At 35.4% G+C, this 26,059-nt stretch overlaps 1 protein-coding gene across 10 annotated transcripts in view; it reads left to right on the forward strand.

Annotated features, from left to right (window-relative positions):
- The window catches only part of LOC136350996 (diuretic hormone receptor-like), a 128,341-nt gene that overhangs the window by 83,602 nt on the left and 18,680 nt on the right, over positions 1–26,059 (forward strand). For all 10 annotated transcript variants that reach the window (XR_010734237.1, XR_010734236.1, XM_066303206.1 and 7 more), the window contains exons 4-8: positions 14,595–14,772; positions 16,828–16,918; positions 18,347–18,443; positions 21,680–21,760; positions 22,313–22,395. Coding sequence is in view for 8 of the 10 variants with exons in the window: in XM_066303206.1 (XP_066159303.1) it covers positions 14,595–14,772; positions 16,828–16,918; positions 18,347–18,443; positions 21,680–21,760; positions 22,313–22,395 (530 nt within the window). In the remaining 2 variants the exon portion in view is untranslated. The remainder of the gene's footprint in view (positions 1–14,594; positions 14,773–16,827; positions 16,919–18,346; positions 18,444–21,679; positions 21,761–22,312; positions 22,396–26,059) is intronic.

The raw sequence follows: 26,059 nt of genomic DNA on the forward strand, positions 1-26,059 counted from the left end.
ATTTTTTAATTAGTTTTACAGAACAGTAAAGTGTTTGTAGAAATGACGGAAAATCCGGGGATTTAACGTTTTCCCGTGGCAAAAAGAGAAAAACGTGTCAACGTTCTTGCGGAAACACACTATTCAATTAAATGGAAATCAGCAGCCCCTTTGGGACTTAATCAGATTTTAGTTACTGTCACCAAGTTTTATCAAATTCCCATGATGAAGCGCGTTCAGATTTGTAATTTCCACTCCAGTGGAATCAACCAGTCACAGTCCCTCGGGAAGCAATAATTGTTTGCTCTTGAACTTTATGGCTGAGATGATTGAGGGCTTCGCCTTCCCTACAGATCGACTCTACAGGGTGCTAAGCAACGCAACAGACATAGAACAGGTGCGTGAAGAAGATCACCAAGCAAATCGATTTTGCATGTGAAATTTGTTGTGCTTACAGTTGCCGGGGTATTGACCTCGGAAAATGTAGCAAAAATTCGAAATATTCCATATCTCAGCAATGCTTTAACACACCACCACCAAATTTTGAAAACATATTGCTCTTCTTGGCATCAGTGATTGGTAGAAACTTAAGGTGGCTGGCAGCTCAAGAAGGGATGTCTTAAAAGTTGAACACCCTTGAAATTCTATGATTTTTAAAAATTCTAATTTAATGTACAATTAAGGTCTACCAACTTTATAGCAAATTCAATTTTATGTGCGCGTATTTTATTTTTACGGTAATTTCGAGAAACGAGCAAGAAAAAAAAGAAGGAAAAAGTACACATTAATGCACCTTTTGAATTAATGAAATTAAAGTCTACTCTAGTCGATAAGTGAATGTCATTTAATATAATGGTGCATTTGTTATTAATTCAGTTCCATAAATCTTACTCAGTTTCCACGGGCGTCGAATATCCTAATTGTTTTAGAGCACTCACAGAGAAGTGACATTTACTTAAATCTGGTAAGGACGGTGACCAAATCAAAAAAAATAGTCCCCTTTACCCACCCCTTTTTGCGCGGTTAGTCACTTTAATTTTCAGTCTCATAAATACACATTCATACAGGCATTCATAAATGCACCTCATAACGACTGAAGTGATTTAACACACCAATTTTAGAGAACATTTTAGTGGTATGTATGTTTCTGGCATTATTCAAAACTTATCATCTATTTCCTGGGAAACCCTTAACACCTGTTTAGAAATGCAATCTACATTTTGCGTTAATAGTAAATTGCCCGAAAACTAAAAGGCGAAAGCATTATTATAGAGTGTATCACTTGTAATATAACTGACGCGTGACACAATCTAACAAAAGGATAAATCAAATGAAAGTGGGAAAGGACCATGTAGAAAACACCGGACATTTCACGAATGGAATCACGTTCCCCTGGTTTTTATATTACACATAACATATCTGTTCGAACGGGATATTATTACTGCTGGAAAATTTCAGTGTGGAAATGCCAGAAATAATGAAGATCCCACTAAAGAATTTCCGAAGGAGAGCCGTATTTGGTCAAAGTGCAAAAGGGAGAATGTAATTATTATATTTCCTTTTTGGTCTTGGAAGAGTGTGTTACGGTGCAAAATCTCTATTTGAAGGTAAATATCAGTGGAAACTCCGAAGACAGAACATCAGTATTATTACCGGAAAGCTGCAGTCTTGAGGTATGAAATGGAGGAGACCGTACTCAATAACACTTCCTTTGTCCCATAAAATTATAATGAACAAAAACAGATGGAGGAATGGCGTAATACGTCATGCGCCGGGTGTCCAGGCGAAACCTGGAAATTGGAGATTTTTATTTTTTTCTGCCTGCACGGATTATCCAATTCAAAAACTTTTGCATGAAGGTCGCAGCACTCAAGACCGACCATAATTCCGCAATTTTTCCCTTTTTCTAATTAGAGGCGTGTCGGCAAAAAAGGGCTCCAAGTTTCAAAAATTTGAATTCCCTGCGAAACCGTTCGAGAGCATAATTGGTTGGAGTTAAGGTCAGAATTAAACAAACACAAAGTCTTAACTCCGACCAGTCCTGGCCTCAGACAGTTAGACGGTGCATTCAACGTTTTTGAAACTTGAAGGCCTTTTCTGCCAACGCAGCTCTAATTAGAAAAAGGGAAAAATTACGGAATGATGGTCGGTCTTGAGTAGTACGACCTCCATGTAAAAGTTTTTCAGTTGGATAATCCGCGCAGGCGCAAAAAAATTAACACCGATTTCCAATGTTCATCTCGTGTGTCCAGGGTTCGCGTGGACACCCGGTAAATGCAAACCGAAAGCCGTAGTCAGCAACAGAATATTTTTTATGGCGGGTCAGTTATAAAACAAAATATGCTACTTAAACATTTTTACATTTTTTTTTAGATTTTAGATATAATTTGTAGCTTCCGCAAAAAGAGAGATAACTCGAAACAATTTACTTAAGGGCAGCATACAAAATCCTATTTACACCACTCCAGCCAAAGTTCTGAACTATAGTCCCAGCCAATTTAACCACGCTCCTTGATTTGATTGAGGTGAAAGCTCCAACAAATTTGAATAGGTTTCGTGGGAAATTAGTGAAACTTGGATGAGCTAAATATAATTTGGATTTCTGTAATCAAGGGGGACTTGTTGATTGCATTTCCTTGGCTTTCATAAGCCCCCAAAATTCAGTACTTTTGAGAACTATAAGTGCGACTCCCATTGAGCACCAATTAGGTCATGAAGGCTTTGTTGGGGAAACAACCAAATTTAGCGTGAGTTCTTGAAATGTGTGCGAGTTCAGAGCTCAAATAGCTTGTTTATTATATTATTCGACACATACTGTAGACAAATTACATGAGAATTTCAGAGAAATTACCATGGTTTTCATCCCTATATTAGGTTAATATCTATTTCTAAATGGAACTAAATTATTCGCTAAATGCCCTTTAGGCATCACATGTCATTGAACTTCATTCAGCAATACAAAAATAGCTCATCATCCCGTTTTCTGTCGGATATTATTGACTTTATATCGTTAAAGGTTTCGCCGTTCGAACAAATTGGATGGATATAAATGACTAAATCCCTAATACAATGTGACATGGATGTAGGGGTAGGCCCCTTCCCCTATAGGTGTTCATGTAGGACATAATTGTGTATTTTAACATTGAAAGCGTTTTTATTGATTTATTATTGAGGTTTTGAATAGTGGTTTCCACACGACATCTTAGTTCATTCCGATATATATAATGATGTCATATCCAATCGCCGTAATTAGGAACTATCGAGTGATTCATGACTGCCCCAAAAAGGGCGTAAAATAAAATTTGGCGCCATTTGTTCTGTCCCAAGTTTTTAAAAACCGATCGATATTCTATACAAGAACGTATTTAATTATCAAATTTTATTTTAAAAATTACGAAAATTAGACCATCACGATACACAACATGCGTCCAATTTTTGTTGCGGGTTTTCTTTAATTTTTTTTTATATATTGCTGTAGTATCAAAATTCAATAGGACATCAAATTCCAATACTAGGGTAGATATGGGATGGTGGGTATATCTACTAAAGAAATCACAGTTCAAGAATAAAAGCTATAAGTGTGCATTTATTAAATAAAAATAGAAAACATAAAAGGAAAAGAGCAAGCAGACCGAAGCCTGTCTTATCGCAATTCGTCGTATTCAATACTGCCCGGGTCAGCCTCTTCTTTTTTCCCATTCCCTTACATGGTATCTGTGCCTCTGAGTTTCTCACCCCCGCTTGAGTCGCATCTGGGCACCAGACGTCCAGAGGATCATCACTCTAATTGTCATAAATTTAAGAAGATGACGAATATGGCCTGGTTTTGTGATCCTACATTGCGTAGTCATTTCATGGATTTAAAAGGTTTTTTCACGCTTTTCTTGGTTTTTTGAAGATACTTTGAGTATTTTTGTAATTTTTGATATTGTGCTATAAAGCAAAACGATTTACCTTAATAATTTTACTGCTTTGCCTGTAAAAATTTTTTAACTTCGCTATAATATTAAATTTCTAATTTCTCGGGAACACTCTTACCCTTTTCGACCCATTTTTATTACTGATAAAAAATCTGATCAAAGCATAATGTTCGTAAATCCACAATCATATCAACAATTTTTTTCATTTTTTTTTTTTGGAATGAAATCAGACCAGCAGTGGTTGTATAAATATTTTTGAGACTTGCCAGAAATGGCATTTTAGTATTAAATCTGAAATTTGAATTTATATTTAACAATTTAATTTACAACCTAAAATGTTTCTTGCACTAACATTTTAGATGGTGTACGAATATTTTTGTGACTGACTACATACAGGGTGGCGCATTTCACCTTCTTTCATCTATAGCTCAGTTGTCATTAAAACTAGGGTTTTTGTATTGTATATGCTTTACCTGTGTCTTAGTACGTACATATCTACAATTATGGGCAAAAAAATAAGAGTGTCATTTAAAAATTCATTTATAAATAGTAACTATAGTTATATTCATCGAAAAATATATAACTTTTATCAAAATATTTTTTTCAACGTCTATCGTCTTATTTGTAATAACGGACTACAACATATTACAAGATACAAGAAATCCAAGAATTTTATCGCAAATTCCAGTGGTCAAAAAAATAATAGCGTTTAGAAATAGCTCCCAAAATCGTAGAAAAAAAATAAAACAAAAACAAACTAATCAAATATGACGTAATCACAACATGATAATCAATATTTGGTCAGATGTGTGTTTGGGCATGGACTGTATCAAGTTGCGGCAGACTTCTATTGGAATTGAATATCAGATTTCTTACACATTTTTCCATAAAACTTGGACGTTGTTTGTTTTTTTTTTAAGTTTCACAAATTTTAAGAATTTCCCACAAATTTTTTATTGGATTTATGTCCAGGGACTGGGACGACGAAGGTAAAATATCAATATTTTGAGAATTCAACCACACTGTAACAACTTTGGCGGTATGTTTAGGGTCGTTGTCATGTTGGTGGACCCATTTCACTGGCAACTTTTCTTCCGCATAAGGCAACATAACGTTTTGCAAAATGTCCAAATAAATTTCTTTTGTCATGTTTTTTTCAAATTAAATAAATTGGACCAACTTCCTCATACGGGAACAAGCTCCAAACTTTAATGTTGATTCCACCATGTTTAATAGTACATATTGTATTTGTTGGATTTAGTTGCTCATTTATTCGACGTCTCACAGTTACTCTCGCATCATTTCCGAACAAATTGATTTTAGTTTCGTCGGAAAAAAGAATGTTTTTCCAAAGCATGAGATTTAAATTACTTCTTGCAAATTAAATACAACATTTAAGATGTGCTTTATTCAAATAGGACACTTTTCTCGCAATTATACCGTTATAACCGAACTATTGCATTCGTCTTCGAATAGTTCTAGCACCAATTGGTAGGTCGAAATTTTGATTGGCAGCTGTAGACGTTAGAAAAAGATCTTTTGGCACTTCACGTGTTAAACGAGCATCTTCCCTACTTAAAGTTTTACGTTTCCGGCCTCGAGAATGTAGTTTTTGCTGCATAACTTTCTCTTTTAAGACTTTTGCCACAAGGGAAGAAAATCTATTAAGAGTTTCACAAATAAATTTATAAATTTTTTCTTGTTCGCGTAATTACAAAATTATCCAACGCTCTTCATTACTGCAATGTTTATCACGGCCTATTTTATATAACAATTTTATACATAAACATAATTCATACACGAGAACATTAATTGACGAATATACCTGTATTTCTGATGATTTACATCAAATATCCCAATATTCCGAAACGCTATTATTTTTTTGACCACTCGTATTTTCGATAAAATTCTTGAATTTTTTGTGTGTTGCAGTAAAGTATAGCCTAATATTGGAATCAACAATGTAGATGATAACAAAAATTTTTCGAGAGAAGTTGTATATTTTTTTAATAAATATTATAAAAGCTATTACATATTAATGAAATTTTAAATGACCCTCCTAGTTTTTTGATCATAACTGTATGTAGACATACATACGTATATATGCATATACAGAATATCAAAATGATGCTGTCAACGATAATCGTGTTATACAAGATGAGACTTGAATGCGTCATCATGTATATTTCGTTTCTCATTTAAACACCACACAATCACAGTGGAAGGAATGAACAGAGGTACTCGAGTATGGGAAATTGCGCCTTGCAGTATTGTGAACCGCATTTAATTAAATTTTTGTTGAAATATTTGTTTGATTTTAACTTTGGAGCGGGTCAATATTAATACAGTAACGTAATAACACGGTTGATATAATCAATAGCACAACCGCAGCATATCTGTTTATAAATTTTCAGTTTTCAATTTTTACCTCTTTTATAACAATTGAATTTAAAACGTGAAAATTTTTAAATTAAAACTATTTTTCGAAGAAACTAAACCTACACATATATCGATATATACACATCTGACATGAGATAGTGAACATGTCAAAAATGTATTTATCTCTTTATTTTTATTAATTATTTTAATTAATCTGCTTTCTGTATTACATACATCGGAGGAAGAAGCGAGTTATTTATTATAATAATTGATGAAGACAGAGTTAACCCCTGTATCTCTAAGCACGCAATTAAATTAGCGCACGTTTCGGTATAGACATGCGATGCCTCGGTTTGCGTGTCTAACTAGATAGGCTGGAGTAGCTTCTGCACACCTATTTGTTATTTGTCTAATGATAAAACTATTCATACAGACCAACGAAATATATTCGATAATTTTACTAGAAATTTTGAATACCTTTTTTCCATATATCACAAACAAACTGATCGGTATTAGGTTCCAAGAACGGGTAGCTACTTTTTTTGAAGCCCTTTTTCCCATTATTTTTCACTGATGGAAATGACACAGACCCATGTCTCAACCGCTCGGAATTAAAACATATATAAGGTCGTCTAACGAAAACTTGATCCCTCTTGATCTTGAAATTCCCAAAATACCCTTAAAATTTTTGAGGAGCAAATTTTTATATAAGATTGAGCTACTAAACTTTACCCTTATGTTACCACAACCCTTTCAAAAATCTCAATGATACAAGGGTCATGTGACACCTCAAATTAAACATATGGGGAAACTGCATGCAATAGCGTAATGTGATTCAAAATATATTGATTAGTTTTTGGGAAAAACATTTTGCGACAAATGCAACACAAACTCATTTAAATAGTAGATAAGCAATGAAAAAATGTGTTTGTTGTTAGGAAATTCATTTGTTTTAGATTTTGAATTCACAAATAGTCTTTTGTTGTTTCTATTTAATTATTTGTTGTCCAAAGATTGTTTGTGAGCACAAAATCGAAAAGAAACCAATTTTCTATCAACAAACCAATTTTTTCATTGTTCATGTACTAGTTAACTGAGTTTCAATCGCATTTCTTCCTAAATTTATAGCTGTTTCTAACAAAAACTAATCGATGGATTTTGAATCGCACTATTCTATTACCTGCAGTTTTCCAATACCTTTAATTTGAGGATCACATGACCCCTCGTGCCATTTCAAATTTTGAGATGTTTGTTGTAACGCGCGTAATGGTGAAGTTTGGGTGTTACATTTAATATAAAAATTCGTCCCCTTTAAGAACTATTGTTCAAGATTAAGAGGAGATCAAGTTTTTGTTAGATGGTTCATTGTGTATATATATGAACCACGACAATTTACATGTAAACCATAGCATGATATACTACATATGAATCGGCAATTACACTAAACCTTATCACGGTTCGTTTTTAGTAAACAAGGGTTTGTTGTACTGTTTTGAGATTTCGGCACTGTCTACAAAAACCTTTGACTCATGTCTACGTGAGCTAGAAGTACAATACTCAGTATCAGTCGCGTTTTGCAAGTCATTTCCCATTTATATTCATTCATCTTTATTCATGGGTACAGGCTTCACACGTATATCAAAGATGTAACAGGTACCATGTCTTCATTTAAAAAAAAGTTTTGACAATATAGAGGTCGAACAAATATGAGGAACATTTTTTAAATAAGATCTTTAAATGGGATCGAACTCGGTTAAAACAAACACTAGCAGACCAGAGACTTGGTTCGCTATAGTCGGGTATTCGTTATATCGGATTCTAGTTAATATGTCCATTATTATAGTACAGTCTGTGCGCCTTGACTGATGCTAATTACATCCGCTTGAATAATGTCGTAATATGACCTAAAGTGACCGACAATGATAATTTGGATCTGTACAAGTGACATCACCAGGAAATTTAATTAAAGTCTACTCCGATTGCCAAAATAAGCTTTAAATAAACCAAAACTGCAAATCTGCTCGTTAGGTGCTTTTAAACCGTCAGATTTTGCAGATTTGCCTCGAATCAGGAAAATAGTGTGAACTTGAGCTAATTCGATGAATTCCTTCAATAAAAGTTATTGATTAGGGGTGTAGACTAAACCTAGACATATGCACATTACTTTTATACAAAACCAAATAAGCAGTGATAGATTTGTAGCTTGCCCAAATCTTAACATTGAACACTAATAAAATGCAGGTAATGCAGTCTAAAATTGTGCAAAACATGCATCAACTACGATTCAATACATGCGGATTCCCCGGCGTCAAGGTCAACCCGAAAAAAAAGCCTAAATTAGCCTAATAAATTCTTCAGGATGGTCTTTTTAATGGGCAAATTCTTCCTCGAAAAGCATTAGTTGAAATTGATGGTTCGTTATAAATGTGTTCGTTATATCCGAACAAGAATAACACGGTATTAAACAGATACTTAGTACATTCGTGGCATTTAGTTCATTAAAGGCGATCGATTGTTATAATCTAAGTTGATTAGAACAGAATTAGAGTGTATATGGTACTAAGCAGAACCTGTTTGCATAATCTGAATACATTATCTTAAAGCCAGAGAGCGTTCCTCCAAAACTGGAGGTACTTCATTTTGCAAAAGCCTTCTTACTTGTTTTTTTCGGTTCCCCACTCAGTTCTGTCGCAAATTCAACTTACACCAGACTTTTAACTGAAGATTCACGTTGATAGTAATGTTCTCTCATTGAATAAGGATTTTCTGTGCTTCAAGAATAGCATTTTTCACACCTCGCTCGCAACGCTAATCGAAAATGCAATAACAGGTCCAGTTATCACTGCTTCTTAGGTTTTGTAACGTCTTCCACAGCATCGAATGGGGCGATCATCCACTTCCTGAAAGCGGTTTAGTTTGTTTTTAAGATTAACCTGCGTTATTTATTATGAGTTTTAGAAATATTGATTCCAATATAGTACACGGTAAAAAGTAAATACCTGAGTTAGACTTCATACATTTAAGTTGTAAATAACGTAACATTAACAATCTTCTAACTAAATTCAAATCGAACCAACTATTTTGAGGTTATAGCGGGACGGACGAGAGAGACATCTGGCAGAAGAACCCCAATATCATTATTCTGTCTCTCTCTGAGCGTTAGACATTCTCCATCCTTATCTAGCATTCGTCTAGACGTTTTGAAACTTTGTCTTTCTTATGATGACACATTCACCCACTTTCTTCAGAGCTATCTCTTTATTAAATAGGTTATCCCCTTTAGCGGGCGTTAAAGACTTCGCAGTGGAATGTCTGGAATGTTGATGTGACATAATATTTGGAAGCGCCGTATGTTTTCCGTTTATCCGTATTCACCTTGAACTGACCTTCGCGGTAGTTGTGGAAGGAACGTGGATATTTAAATATTAAGAAATCCTTTCAGCTTAATTTGGCTTTCAGTCTAATTTCATTTTACTGTTTAAATTAAAATTAAAATAAATCTAAATAAAATAAAGCATAAAAGCAGTTGAAAGTTTCCTCCTACCGTGATGCAGGTCTCTACTCTTTGCCCCTCAGACTCACAAACTCCCGACTGTTTCGGAAATATTGTGAATTGTGATTTCAAGAAATTTGATCAAATGTTACAATTTCCTTCAGATAGTCGATAACTGAGTCAGTTGATTATTTTTTCCTTACATTCTTATTTTACGTCGATAGATATTTTTGCAAATTCTAAAAAAAGAGTGAAAGATGTGAAAATACATATGAACTCGGTTATAAAGAACACAAAGGTATCAGAGATTTTATTTACTATAGTCGGGAGTTTGTTGTATCCGGTTCTAGTAGATATGTACATACATATACATACTATTATGTCCGCCTTAAAAATTCTTATGCGTTAAAAACTATTTCTCTTTGAAATTTGTATGTATCGTGATACAAAAGGTTTCCGTACGGTTACTTATCATTGGAATACGTATAGATTTAGAGGCAAGAAAAACACTTCATTAGGAAAACGTGAAAGGATTCAACAAAAGAAATATTTCTTGACCCATTGACAATGATAATCCAGAAACTAGCAAAAGAAGTTCCAATTTAGACGGACTTTTCTTTAAAATATTCAAATTGTTGCTCAAAAAATTCTCCGTACGATTTCACACAACTAAATTTAGCTAAGTTATTCGAACAATAAATGTTTAATATTTTCTCGGCTTTCCTTTACACTACATGTAATCCTGGATTCATAGAATTAACTAAATTTATCACTACATTAAGCGGTGTCTTGTTCCATTCTTCCAATAATGCTTTCTTTACGTCTTTTTTATTATTAATTGAACGTGATTTTATTTTCCGCTCTAAGTGCTTCAATGCACAATCGATTAGAAAAAATGCTCAATCGGATTTAGATCCGGCGATTGGGTTGGTAATTTAGAGTACTCTTAACGTTATATAACAGCTATTCTTTTGCTAAACGCGAGAAATGTTTTGGATCATAGTGTTGCATAAAAGTACAAGATCTACCGAAGCCCAACTTTTCCGCACTAACTTTAAGATTAGTTTTTAAAATATTCACATACACTTTGCTGTCCATTATGTCATCTACACAACACAAATTTCCCACCACTGCTGCCGACATGCAATCCCAAACCAGAACTCTTTCGTCTTCATGTTTGATAGTTGCAGAAAATTTTTTAATTTTTAGATCAGTATTGTGTTTTCTTCACACTTCTTCTTGGTCGTCCGACTCATGAATATTATACTAACCTTCATCGCTGAAAATGATGTTGTTCCAGAATCCTGATTTTTATTTAAATGCTTTTTAGCATATTTAAACTGTTTTTATTTATTCGTTTTGGCATTGCAATTTAGGTTGAAGTCTTTTTTTTTATTTTTATTGATTTGCGTTATAGTTACTTTTGGGGCTTTATTAATCTAACGTTCAATATATCGTTCCTCTTGCGCTTTCGCAGTCTTCGGGCGTAGAGTTCTAGGTTTTGTTGTTATGCCATGCTTCCTATAGCGTTCGATTGTGTGTGGCACTGGTGACTTACTTCTCCTCACTATGTTTGCTACTTTAACCATTGAATGGCCTTCACAACAATACAACTGAACGATTAGGTGCCTTACACCGGCACCAATCTCACGATTTTTCAAACTCGTGATGTACTGTTTAAATTTTTTCTATTATTATTACGAAGCTAACATAATAAATATTTCTGTTTTTTTATGGCCATTCCTTCACAGCAAAAAAAGTTTATCGAATGCGTCTCTGAATCGTATGAAATCTTTTTTGAGCAATAATATGTAAAATTTTAGGAAAAATTTACTTAAAATTGGAATTTATTTGACTAATTTCTTGATTATCATGATTAATAGACTAAGAAAAGTTTCTTGTTCTAAATTGTTACGTATTTTGATAATAAATTGTATATGTCACCTCTGAAATTCTATAAATTTCTGTGATAACTAACCGTACGAAGACTTTTTAGTACCACTGTATATAAGTAAGATTACTACATCAGGTAAAAAGAAAAAAAAGCAAAAAGAACACTCTTCTTTTATTTGTGCCTATTTAATACCAATGTAGTATATAATATTAATACTACAAAAAAACACTATTTATTTTGTGCCGTAAAGTAGTCAGTCGTTTTATTTTGAACTCGTCTATCAATATTACGATATAATTGGTCAAAGTTCGGTCGTTAGCAAATCATTATCCATTTTTGTATACTCTTCTAGATCGACGTTTTTATGCTTCTCAATCCACTGTGAAAATGGAACGTCTTTTTCGTCATTTTGATCTACGTGTTTCTGTAGTTGTTCAAAATCCAAGATCGCCCCAAAATCAACTACGACGCAATGCATGAAGATTTACTGGTGTCGAGATCAACCCAACAGAAAAATACCCTAAAACCAGCTCAATTAATTTTTCAGGATGGTCTTTTGAATAGGCATTAGTTCGATATAACTGAGTTTTGGTGTAAGATGTTAGGAAACATTTGGATTTATCGTAAATTCATATATCCCTGTACATATTCTTTCTTGTAAATATAAAAATCCAATTATTGATCACTGGTAACAAAGATACGGCCCTGACTTGATAAAATTTTCATTTCCATGTTCTTCACGTGCCTCAAGTGTGAGTTCCTAGATTAATTAAAACTAACCCTCTGTTTGCCCGTTTCACGATAACAAACAACAAATTATATCCTTATGTTCTTTATTCATATGTTATACTGAATAATAATTCGTTTTGATACATTGATAAATACTATGCAAATATGGGGGTGGCCTGACTGTACGGTGGAAATGAGCGATCCGTCAGGGACGAAAAGGTAAAGAGGATATAAAATTAAAAGAAAACATGACTTCCATTTCTAAATTAACCAGAAAATGAAGGGAGAAACCCGGAGGGGACGAAATGATCTTGATTGTCCAGAATTTGTTCCGTGGTTAAAATCCTATGCTTAATTCAAAATGGATTCAAGATCGGATTTAAAGTGTATTTTTTGTTATTTTGAAATGACCTGCGGTATTAATTAACAAAATAACTACTTATTTTAGCTCTAAGACAATAATTGTAAACAGGATTAGTCAAGCAGGGACACTAAATTCAGTCTAGCAACAGAAGCTTTGAGAACGGAGCTAAATTGGATTAACTTGCAGTTAACTAAATGAATTAGATTCTCTAAAAAGTAAATTTTTCCCTTTTCTTTCTACTTATATATATATATATTCCAATCTCCAAAATTCATTAATGGAAGAAGTCAGTTCTTACTGAAAATAACAAATATTCTACACATCCAATACCCAACTATACCATTTTATTCCTTCTTCGTAATATAATTGGATCATAGCGCTGAAATAAAATGTTCAAATTAAAAAAATACTTTGGCTTCACATACGTTTCACGTTATAAATGAATCACATTACAACATAGCAATTAAAATGTAGCAACATGTCCGCACACACATTACCAATACAATCGCATGGTCGTGTAGGGACTGAAGGGATCGATGTATATTCTATGTCAAATTGTATCATATCAGGATTTAATTTTAAGCGGTACTGGTAATTGAAAAACATTTAAATCTCATTTATTCCATCCATTCCTTAACTGTCCAATTTCATCGCGTGCAAGCTGAGATGTTCCTGCGGGAAGTTGATTGGTTTTTCTCACCTATTAAAATTAAATCGAAAATAACTGCTTTAACGCACAAGGTGTTAGGTAAGACCAACATATGTTCCCGGAGGTTTCATATTTATTTACGAAAGACATCGGTATTTATTTGGCCCCCGTTTTGACCCAACAATGTAGAAAATGCGCACGGACATAAAACCGATAATCCGCTGTCATTTCACGAAATGGAATCGCCTATTTCCCCATTTCGCTATTAGATATCTATATCTGGAATCTGGATACATGGAAGTTTTATGCTGTTATCCGGTCATGCAGACCGAAAACGGTTTTCTCTTTAATAAGAAGATAATTTCATCTCCTGGTAATATTAGAAAAACATACCACAATGAGGGAAAAAATACAGTTTTGTGGTAATAGCTAGTCAAACGGAGGCAGGACCGGCCTTTGCAAGACTGGACGAAATTTTTATGACTCCGAAAAAAACCACTGACCCGAAAAGTCCCCCGCCCTTCTTGTTGTGAGCCTCTAGACATTTACCTCCTCTTGCCTTTCCATGAGGTCCGGACTAGTTGAGGAATTAAATTAAAAAATTAAGCGACGCAATACCGAAAGTATAAACTACTGTCACTGCACCAACATTTTTCCATGTCGTCGCATTATTCATAAATACATGCAACAGAACTTCTGAATCACTTTAATATGCTGAAAATTGAATTTCATTTTTGAGATTATGCCATCCATTATTGAAATTTGGCAATGAATGCCGTTCCAGGTAAATTTAAATACACATGTCATCATGCCTGGGGCTAGAAAGTCGTTTTGCCATCTTATTCGTCGCATCTTTTATTCAATACATATTTTCCCCACAAGTTGCGCATAGTAGATGGAAATATGGACATACAACAGGTGAATACGCAAACCAAGAGCAAAATACTCTTTTAAAAGCTCCAAAATTTTGAACTCACCGAGCTCCAGTCTCACCAGTAATCAACGAGTAATGGAATTTCGATTAAAGTCAATAGTACGAAAACCGGAATCTTTCAAAGGCTCTCGTAATCCTGGATAAGCTCCTATAGATAAAACACATACGAGTATAATTATGTTTTGGAGTGTTAAAGTGCTTCAAAGGCAAATTGCATTTTTGTTCGAGGGTGCATTAATGTGTTTTCTTTCAGAAAACGCCACGAGGAATTGCTCGCTGAATGGTACCTGGTCGAAATCAGTTTATGATGACTGCAAAGAAATCTACCCATTTCCGTCTACTTTCGAGACCCTGACCAACATCTATCTAATAGGATACATAATTAGTTCAGTCACTTTAGCGATCGCTATTTTTATATTCACCTATTTCAAGTAAGTATGAAAGAAATCAAATTTTCATCTACTAATTGCTGCGATGTGATTGTTGTGCTAAACGTCTCTCTACAGACGACAGATTTTTGCTGTTTTTATCTTGAAATCATCTGCATAAAGTTGTTTTTGATATCAGTTTCAGTTCAAAATACGCACACCCGAAAAGTTGCATCTTTCTAAATTATATTGATATATTCATAAGTTGTAGATGTCTGGTTGTAGTATCCTTCCTCGTTTTTCTGTCAATAGCTTCGGGAATCGAAAAGCACCGGGAATGTTGGCCATATGTGGCGAACGACTTCTCTAAAGCATGTCCCAAACATATACAATCAGATTCAGATCTGGCGATTGTGCCGGCCATAGCAACGCGACGATTCATTCGTTGGTCATCCGGTCTGTCACAATACAGAGAATATGTGGACGAGCATTGTCATGTACGAGGCAAAAGTTTTGACCACCCGCGCCAACAAATCGACGGACTGTAGGGGTCAAAAAAGGTATCGATGGACTGTCGAGCTGTTAGGAATCGATTTGGAAAAGCGAGGTCGGTCCTGCCGTCAATCATTATTCCGGCCTGTACCATTATTGTACCATCTCTATGTGAATCGACTTCCTGGACTTGTCGTAAATGTCAACACTTCCGGACCGTCTTCACACTCTTATTCGATGGGAATCTACGTGAAATCCAAATCTAATTTCGATATTCTTGACACCACTTTAATCTTGCAGCGCGATTGCCTTTGAAAAGAGGCGCACATCTCAATGGTCTTTGATTATGAAGATTTGCTTTATGCAGACGAATTCTAACAAGGGCCCAAAATTTCATTGTAAAATACTTAGCTATTGGCAAATTGTTATAAAGTACATTAACACTGCTGCTAAATACCAGAGGGTGCGGTCCTTGGGTGATCGGTCTGGGAGGACGGTACGTAAAACTTCTAAACTCTTGATAACATTTATTGTCTTCATGAACTGACTTGAAACGAGTGTGCTGATGATATGTGGCAATTGGGATATCTTGATGTTCCTCACAAAAAAAAGAAAACTGACAATATGTTTCCTCACAAATTGCCTATCTGCGAATATCATTTTTTCGCTTTTACTGTTTACAAAGTTTTTTTAAGGCCCTGAGTTGCCGTTTCAGCTTAAAGAATAATTGAAACTTTTTCGACCTTTCGTCACTCTTCGGACAGAGAAAAACTCTTGTCACTTCGCACTAATAACTGATGTTTTTTCGGAGGCGCAAGGGGCAGTGATGAGATTGTAATAGAAAAAAGTAAATTGGATATACGAATACTTAAGTAATTGTTGTATTGCATTCATATCTGCCCCACCTGAAACAATTACTCTGAGAAAAATTCCATCTACTCCTCGTATTCCTTGGAAAACTAGGACAAAATTAAAACCGGCGCAGTTTTTCCATTTATTCCAAGTACACCCCGTTACTGTGACCACAAATAGCGAAAGCTCGCCGGCGCCCAGTCGGCTTTTATCATGGAGACCATAAATTATTAGTCGGGAAAATACCAGATAAATATGAAAACAAATGTATTTCAAACCGTGAGTATGGTTGAAATAACTTTTCAGCTTATTTCTGGAATCAATCTACATTTAGAAAGAATCGACAATTTCGCGCTATCTAAATGTAAACGAATTTGGTAATCTGATGGTAAATTTTAAACAATTACCTTCTACATATACACATATGACTAGGCATTTGTGTTCATTGTTGAATGTGCTAATATTGAGCTTTACAATGGCGTTAAAACGCTTTTTCCTGTACAATTGTCCTAACTATTTCCATTTTAATGTGGAAACTTGTTGAGTTTTATTTGCGTATGATAGGTACGTAATGGGTTTGCACTCGTTGTTTCTGTTTACCGGGTAACAGGAATTTTAAGGTTTATTGTGATTAAGGGCAGTTGAGGAGTTTTCCTACCAGCCTGCAAGAAGCCTGGATGGTACTCTAAATACATTAACGTTGTCCAGCTTGCACTCTTTATATGCAATAGTTGATATATTGTCATTTTAGTTAACTTTATACATAATTTTCAGGGAACTGAGATGCTTACGCAACAAAATCCATATGAACTTGCTGTGGTCATATCTGCTGACTTATTGCATGTGGATTGTAGTTCTTATTGAGGTGAGTTTTTTCTGAGATGACTTGTAAATATTTATCTTGATATTGAAAGGCTTGAATTTTCAAAATGAGAGGCAAACTTGAGTAAGTCAACAATTTTTGCACTGAAGTTCTTAGTCTATTGGACATATTGAACTACAACGCCGTTGATCACCACGGCATCTGAGGTAAAACAGAATATTAAATTGTAGGATGATAATTTCAATACTGGCGATTATCGACAAATCGCATGCTAATTGCCCAGATCTGGTCCACTTCAATGCCTCGAAAGCAGCTTGAGAGCAAGACAAAAGACCTGCTAAACTTCAACTAAAAACTATTAAGTATTTGATGGGCGGATTTGCGCTATAGACCAATCCGTCCATCGGACTTGCCACAGATAAATGACTTCCCTAGAAAGTTGAGTCTGTTAGCGAAACTGTAATAGATATGAAGCACTCTCGATAGGCACTGACTCATGATAAATTTAATCTAAGTTGTATTCCGTAACACCCTCGTCATTAAAATACAGTATGTTATAGGTTAAGATTTTATTTTTCAGCTTTATCGATTTTTGAGATACTAAGTTCAAGTTTGAAACGGATAGCACTATTTCGGATCTACATGATCAGGAATTTATTACATATTGTCAAAATGGAACCGTTCCTAGCAGTAGGATTTTGTCCGGAATATTCATAACTATCGATTAAAAAATTTCTATAAATTGAACACGGATTTTAATGTTTGGAAAGGAGACTCTTAGTGCGGCAAAATGGTCGATGTGGAATCTGACCCATGAAAGTACTACCTTGCAGGTGTTGTTAGCAAGGCGCGAGTCATAGTTGCGTCGATTCTAAAGAATAGTTCTTTCACCAAATTTCAGCGAGCAGAAATTGCGAGGAGTTGTGAAGTAAAATTTGAATCTGAAACATTCTGTATTTGGGTAGCCGAGAGTTTCAAAAATCTCATCGCCATAATAAGAAACTTGCTTATTTCCATTTGATGAAAATTTGCAGAATATAACAATAATGATGGAATGATTTCAATTAAAAAGCATTACCAAAGTTAAAACACTCTTCAGAGAATAAACGTTTCACTTGAGATGAGTCTCAACATTACAGACGTGAAATACAAAACTTTTAAACAGAACAATTACACCAATGAAGGGACGGAGTTCTAAACAATATATTTCGGCTTTTTGCGAGTTATACAGGTAAATACCGACAAGGCATTTAATTTAGTCGCGGTTTCTCAGTAATCGACAAAGTTTTAATTGAAAAGATGCTGCATAATATTTGCGATAAACTTCGCAATGTAAAACCAATTCTGGAAGCTTTTAAGCTCTAATAGCCCTTATCTCTTTTCAAAATATTATTCAAACGTTCTGCTTTTCAGGCAAAATATATACTTTTATTTACATTCAAATGTAACGACTCACGCTTTTATTTCCAGCTAAATTTCCGGGAACATATGGCGGTGACGTGCGTTTTCGTTGTGACCCTCCTGCATTACTTCAATATCACCACCTTCTTCTGGATGTTCGTCGAAGGTGAGTATATCAGTTTGAAATTTGAGTTGGCTGTTTTGTGTTTACCACGGAAAATAAGTATTATTTATGAGGCAAAGTTTAAAGGACAGGCAAGAAGGGAGTCGCAATATTTTTCAGCACGAGCCAGCAGCCGAATGCTTGATCTTCTTTCAAAACAGCGTCAGAGCACGAAATAACGACGATGCGTGCATCCGAACTTTTAATAAATAATCAGAAGCTACGATGTCTCCGGGCTTACAACTGCATTAGGTCTTGGAATTTTAAATTAAATCAGTGATCCGAAACGTGATATGGCCTTTAAATGAAGGTTCGGGTGTTTACAGTTTATGTTCGACGCAGTTTCTCCTGCAACAGTCAGAACAATTTGACGCTTCATAAACGTACTGACCGAATTAACACAACAGTGTAAGTAAACGTTCATGGCATAATTACACTCCAAGATTAATTTCATAGTAAAATGAAGTGGCATCCATTTTAAACAGTTTCAAATCATGCATTTGCATGGAGCACAATTTAGCGGCGAACTCAACAACAAGGAAATTTTGAATATTGTATGATGTTGTTTCCGTGGTAATGGCCAGGAAACTAAAATCTGAATTAAGATAGAAATTCACAAATGTGTCTAACTTTGTTCTGAAACTTACAGCTTTGCTTTGTTGCTTAATTAGAATCGAGCATCGAAACCAACAATTCTAATTCCAAACGTACTAAAATTGCATTGTAAATCTTTTTGAAACACTGCAGTTTCAAGCCTGGGCGGCGATTGTATATGTATGTATGTACGGTAACGAGAAAAAAAACAAGCTAAAAAAAAAGTTTCTGGCAGCAGTTTAGAGGGGAACTTTAACGATTCATGGTATTGCTCTAATGGCTGGTTGAACCATATGTGTTTCGAATACGTAGCAGAATATCAAGTGATTATTTGATATTGTGCCACAATCGATTTGCCTGTCTTTCCCGTAGCTCATGCTGGAAAGTGCCTTGGAACGTGCCACCGTCTCACATGATTGCTCTAATCCAGTATAGCTCATAACCATTTCCGGATAAAATGGATATTGGTCCATAGAAATTAAGTTCGAATTTTGCTCACAAATACACTACGTTTTTCGCTCCTTATGCACATAAAAATTTTAGTGAGTGTGAGCGAAAGGTAATTAGGCGATTGATAAGTGCGAGAGAAACAGACTACCTTATCCCCTTCCATTGTCAACGATTGTCAACGATCGGCTAGCGTAGTTGACTCGGAAGCAGTACGCCTTGATCCGAAGAGGGATGTGGTTCTACGCCGTTTTGAGAGGATGCGATTTAAGCGCATGCGTCCCATTTGGTAATAAATTTACATTTCTGAAATTGAAAACCGCGATTACAAGAAATCTCATCCTTTCTAAAAAATAAGTTGACGAAAGGTGCTCAAACCGACCACCCCTTCGCGCTAGATAACATCCCAGACGATAATAAACTTCCTTACAAACATTATTTAGCATATCCGGCGTAATTCATTAACAGGCATCAAGACTCTTTGTCGTCTTGCTCATGTTAAATCAAGTCCTCGATCTTTATCATTTTGAAAGATTTTTTATGTAAGACAACCCCAGAGGAAGAAGTCATTTGGAGTTAAGTCAAGGGAGCTAGCGGCCCACCAAATATACCCAAATCCAGTAATTAGACGATTGTGGAATTTTTAATTTCCTGTACTGTTTGGCTATTGTGGGTGGGACAACCGTCTTGTTAGTACCAAACTTTATTGATTTCAACATTAGGAAGCTCAGTAACAGGTGGAACGGCTTAATGTTCAAGAAATTCTAGACATTTCTGAGCAGTCAAATTTCCAACAGTAAAGAAACGTCTAATAGTCCTAACATTAAGTTTCTGAGGCTTCTGAGCGCCTCTATCATAAGTCTCGTGAGGATTTTTTTGGGCTCAGACTCGAGCAACACATGGATTGTTTTTCATATAAGGGAAAACATGAATCGTCGGTGAAAATGATATTGAAAACAAAATTTTCAACGACGCTCGCCTTTACATAGAACTGCATCGAATTAAAGAGTACTGCTTGTGAGTCAACGACGCCAATAAAGTTATTACCAGGATTGACTGCTATCCACCATATCCCCGGTCCTAGGCTTGAACGGCTATTTCGGATTTTGAGGTCAGCTGTACAGTAGTCCACTCGGTCAAAAATGATTGATTCTCTGCGAACACTTAGTCAGCTACAGCAGATCCCTCTGTTTGTCCCCAATATACAAGGTGTTATTAAGCATCTTAATAATTGCTTGTGGCGCCCTTTAGAAGGCACAACTAAATCGTTAATAAATTTAAATTTACTATCCCGAAAAAAACCTGGATACGAGCTTTCGTAAAATTAGCTGGAAGAAATCGAAATATGTAAAATAATATGCGATTTATTTTTTCAATTTTGATACCTCGTATGTCGAAAATCAAATGAGCTAGGACACATGTGTATAAGGTTTTTCTCCTTCCTTTCCGTCTTAAAACTCCTTACAAAATCACCTTGTGAAATATCGAACAGTTACTAAATAGAACCCTGTACAGGGGGGGCTATTAAAATCAGCTATACCATAGACTTTATTAGTTTCATAACATAATGAAAATTATCTAGGAAAATGAATTGGCTCAATGGCTTCGTAAGGCGGCTCCGCACGACTGGAACCTCGGAGCCTTGGATTTTTACGTTTGGTATTATTCCACACACATTTCCAACCCTGCAAGTATTGGCAAATTACTTTATCATTACGTGATAAGTCAGCTCTAATCTGGTAAACTTTCACCTGGAATGCAGCTGCAATTTTGTCTAAAACAATATAGGAAAGGTGTAGAAACAATAAACCTGACAACAGATCCTTCATCCCTAAACACATGGAGTGTTTCCCACTTGATAAGTGGGTAAACATGAACGCCAGTTTATATCCATGCAGGCTTGTCACACGACAGAAGCCCTTTTATCTACCTAGTAGTAATACATTATTTTATCTCGACGATTTCCATACGAAAAATACATTGAAAAAGTGCATTTAGTGAAGCTTCTTCAAGCGATAAGACTTTAACCTTCTAATTGTGCGACTCAGCAGGAACAACAATAGCAACTAAATCCTTAGCGACAGATGGAAACAGGATAAATCAGTAGTCTGCAAAACATGTTTTGTTAAGGCGCGTTCTTTGCAATAAAACCAACTCGTGTCAGTTCATTTGTGTGCTAATATTCTTTTATGCTGTAGGTCTGTATCTGTACATCCTGGTGGTTCGCACCCTCACTCGAGAGAGCTTTAAGTTGAGGGTCTACGTCCTTATTGGATGGGGTAAGCTGATTAAAACAAACTTTAAATTTTGTCCAATTTAGAGCGTCAACTTTCCTGGTAAATCTCTCCATTTACTGGATATTTGCAGTGGGAATAAACTCAACAAGAACTTTTCAGCTCCAGTTACCTGTTGAATGTCAGAGTGCTATAGTTTTCAGCCCTCAGTTTATAGAAATAATAGCCCCTTTGTGCTGATTTTTTGCGACGTGAAACTGCAAGAAAACCTAATTAGCATGCGAACAAATTAAAAACTTCCTTTATAGGGGTGGTATATTCAGGAGGCCATTGCTGTGGTTTCAATTAAAACAGCTGGAAAAATCACCACGGAGAATATGATCGTGACAGTCTAGTTTTCAAGTTAATTTTACCCAGCTGAAATTAGCCAGATGTCCCAGGAATGGAACCGAGCAAGGCAAAAATCTGAAAATAAGTTTCCAGATTTCCAAGAAGTTGATCAGCCAGAAAATTTAAAAACCTGGCCTAGAGTTGACACGCACTGCAGCTTATTTTCCGCTAGATAATTTAGATAATAACCATATATTTTCATTCCAGGCACGCCCTTATTCTTCATCATCATTTGGGCAGTATGCAAGAGCCTGTTATTGGACGCTTCCTCAAACGAACAGAGTGATGCGGTAAGTTTCAAAACCAATTTAAAGTTCTGTAGATAGTTAAAGCTTAGAAGAATAGAAAAAAGTCAATTGAAGTATAATAAAATCCATTGGACTATGAATTTCATTTAAATGACTTTCCTTTTGATGGAAAGTAAAGTAATTCAATATTATTATCCCAAGATGAACTTTGAAGAATTCGCTAGTTCTTACTTCTCTTATTGAGAGCAATTAGTCAAAAGTTTTTTAGAGTGGGTGCCTATTGTTTGCGGAAACCTCATTTCCTATGCAAATGATCCCATTTGTTAATGGCCTAGGTATTGAAGGAAACTTTACATTCGCAGATTGCGGGCGACACTAAAATGTACGGGGAAAAGTTTCAAAGTGCCAGGGCAGCTGAACATAGGGAAAGTGCCATTTGAACGCGGCTATGTTCTAATTAAGGGACGTTCATAATAAAACAAGTTTCAATGCAACACAATTTGCCGTTCATAGCATTGAAGCGTTTGCCATTTATTTGGTTATAAACTGGCCGGACGTTTAATTTTGGAAACATCCCCATAGGAAGTGCAAGGTGTGATGCACCCAAATGAAAATGGAAGAAATTCAAGGCGCAATATTTATGTGGAAGTTCCGAATCACGCCAATTTTAAATTCCATCCTGAAATAACATCCTAAAATGCAAATATTATATGCCGAGGTGGAAAGTGTTTCAGTACTCGAGAGATTTGATATTGAATATAATCTCGACACAGCAAGGAAATTTTTTTTCTCAACATTTTTTTCCATTTTTCCACTACTGGCTTTACAAAAAAGACTTATTGGGTCTGTTGAATTACTGCAATGTACGTTTGAACAGTTGGCTAAGAGGTGAGTAATGGCACGTAAATGACTCGTGGATTCTTATGGCGGAATTTTCCATTTTCAGGCTTCACTCGTACATTCATATAAAGGGCGTTAACAGTGTTTCATTTGCATCTTGTTTTTTCTCGAGACGAGTATTACGACTCTTATTATTCGATTTTTCAAGAAAAACAAGTAAATCCATTATCTGAGAGCAAGCTCTAAAGACCTTTACAGGAATATCTAGTATTTGTGGAAAATTCGCAAATTAAGGGGCAAAATGTAACTTTGCGAGGTGGAATCGAAAAAATCAGCAAAGTTTCAAAATTTATCTGATCAGCTTACGGAAATAACCTCAACTAACCAGAAATTTTTGTCGATATGTACTAAAACGACCGCAAACCAACATCGAAAGTGAAAAATTCGAAATTGACTAACTCGCCCAGCATAAGAATTCCACGAAATATCGCCACAGTTTTTTTCCCTTCTCCCACCTCCATTCGATCAACGTGAAAAAGATTTTTTTGACCCCTTCGCGACATCGATAAGGACGAAGATGCATTTCAAGGTTCGTCGATTTTTACGTCCACATTTTTAACCCCCATTTGCACCCCTTAGACGTATACCCCCAGGAAACGCTAAAATACGGCGAAGATATATTTTTCAATGACACTTTGAAAACCTCCCTTCATCACTGAGAAAGGGCGCTTTTTCGCCCACGCGCGGACCCTGCACTTGTAAAAATCGAAACATTGGATTTTTTATTTTTCTACTGAACCGCGCCCAACCTTAAACTTTCCAACTCCGAATACTGAGCCAAGTTTATAACTTCGTACAAGCTCAAGGATTTTTCAAACTGAAAATTTTCAAAATGTGACAAATTTTTCATGTTAGTGCGGCCTCAAGTTCAACAAAAACAATAAATTTATTTTTTATTTGCAATTGTAACTTTTTATGGGGGATACGCCTGATTCAATATCATGTACATCATTTCTCTGTTAGCGAAGTACTAATTCAACCAAACTTCCGCTGAAAAAGCGGCTCCTAAAACCAATCTTTCCTGCTAACTTTATGGTTTACAAAGCGCCATGTTTGCTGACTTTATAATAACGTTATTTGCATATCATTTTCTTCAATGGGGATTTTTATATTACGGAAGTTTTATTTTATGAAGGACATAGACTGCTAGAAACAATTTTATACAGTTTGTTCGCGACGAGTCTTTCATGTAGGGAAACTCAGTTTTATTTATCTTCCTATCCGAACTTTAAGTGTCCTAGTTCTTTAAACGTTAACAACAGAGTGCATTAGGCACGACCGACAATTTCGAATTCTGTAATATATCTCAGAGGAACACTCCCAGCTTCGACAAATTCAGAATACTAAATAGAATGAATTTCAACGGAATGTGTTAATACGTGCGACCCTGTCTGAATTTCCCATCGTTTTCATTGAATCGCTCGTAACCTATCGTCCTAGGTCATTGACTGAATTGCTTAACCACAGAATTGACCCTAAACGGGGTAGATTGGAAAGAAATCCCGTATTTCCTATGTAAATTTTTAGAGTGAAATAGCTCCAGTATCCAGCTGGAGCCCGGGAACAAGACCGTTCGGAGATTCTCATTCGATTCTGGTTGATATATTATAATATGTTTTAGATTAGTATGTATCGGCCATAAATCTATTTCCAAAATTGTTTGTGAAATTGTATTTGAATAATTCTATTTCAGTTCTAAAAATTACTAAAATAAATCTCGGTAAAATCTGACACTACCGGGTAGATTACGAGCTTTTGCGGACCATATGATTAATGGCGTTTTTATAGGGGCTTCCCTGTACAAAACAGGGCTCCGTTTAATAGGTGCTCTAAAGCATGATTAAACTTGCTCTTCATTAATCTATGAAATATTAAAAAAAATATGTATTTTCATGCACATACATACATACTATTTTTCAAAGTTCATCAAAATGGCTTCCATTAGATCATTTCAACCTGCCCCCTGTACCTGTAAAATTACATTAGCCTTTGTTGGTTTCCTTCATAACAGATAGTTTTTTATGCAGTTTTTATATTACATATGACGATTGAAATCTGCAAAAATATTCTTACTTAAAGCACCTTTGAATAATGAATCTTCCAATCTTAAATAAATCTTGAATCGGATGTTTTGACTAACATCACTGTTAACTCATTCTTATAGGCGCCACATTGGATTTTATAAGTCTTGATATGTCGGTAAAAATATTTACTTTAAGGCGATCGCTTCCATGTATAACAAATCAAAAGGTTTGTGCGACAAACATAATGAAATCAAGCAAATATTATTTGAATTGAAGCAAAAAAGAGAAATATTTTATCTTTACTCGACAAAAAAATATAAATTTGGATTTGAATGTGGAAATAAAGATAAATTAAGAACTTACCATCACATTAGTTAACCCAAAAACACATCCCGTATTCTCAGAAACCCATTGCGCGGGTCGGTCCCTTCTAATTTTAGTGCATTGGAACTCTCCAATATTTTTTTAATAGAGCATGGTCATGATTTTTTACAAATTAGATATTATTTATATAATATGCAATGCGATGTACAGTATTTTTGAAATGCCTATATTCCCGTAGAGTTTTGCACATTTTCACCGCAATTTCTGATGTGATCAGATCTGGAGTGTCAGCGGGACGACCGCTGCGCAGTTCGTCTTGGCAGTTCGTACGGTCGCGTTTAATCTTTGCTGCCCAACATTTTACAGTTTATAACGAAGTACCAGATTCCCCAAGAGAACAATATAACTCCGCTTTGATGTTGGATGGACCAAAACCTTCCAAATGAAAATATTGAATC

Source organism: Euwallacea fornicatus, chromosome 4, assembly GCF_040115645.1.
Source record: "Euwallacea fornicatus isolate EFF26 chromosome 4, ASM4011564v1, whole genome shotgun sequence".
Taxonomy (NCBI): Eukaryota; Metazoa; Arthropoda; class Insecta; order Coleoptera; family Curculionidae; genus Euwallacea; species Euwallacea fornicatus.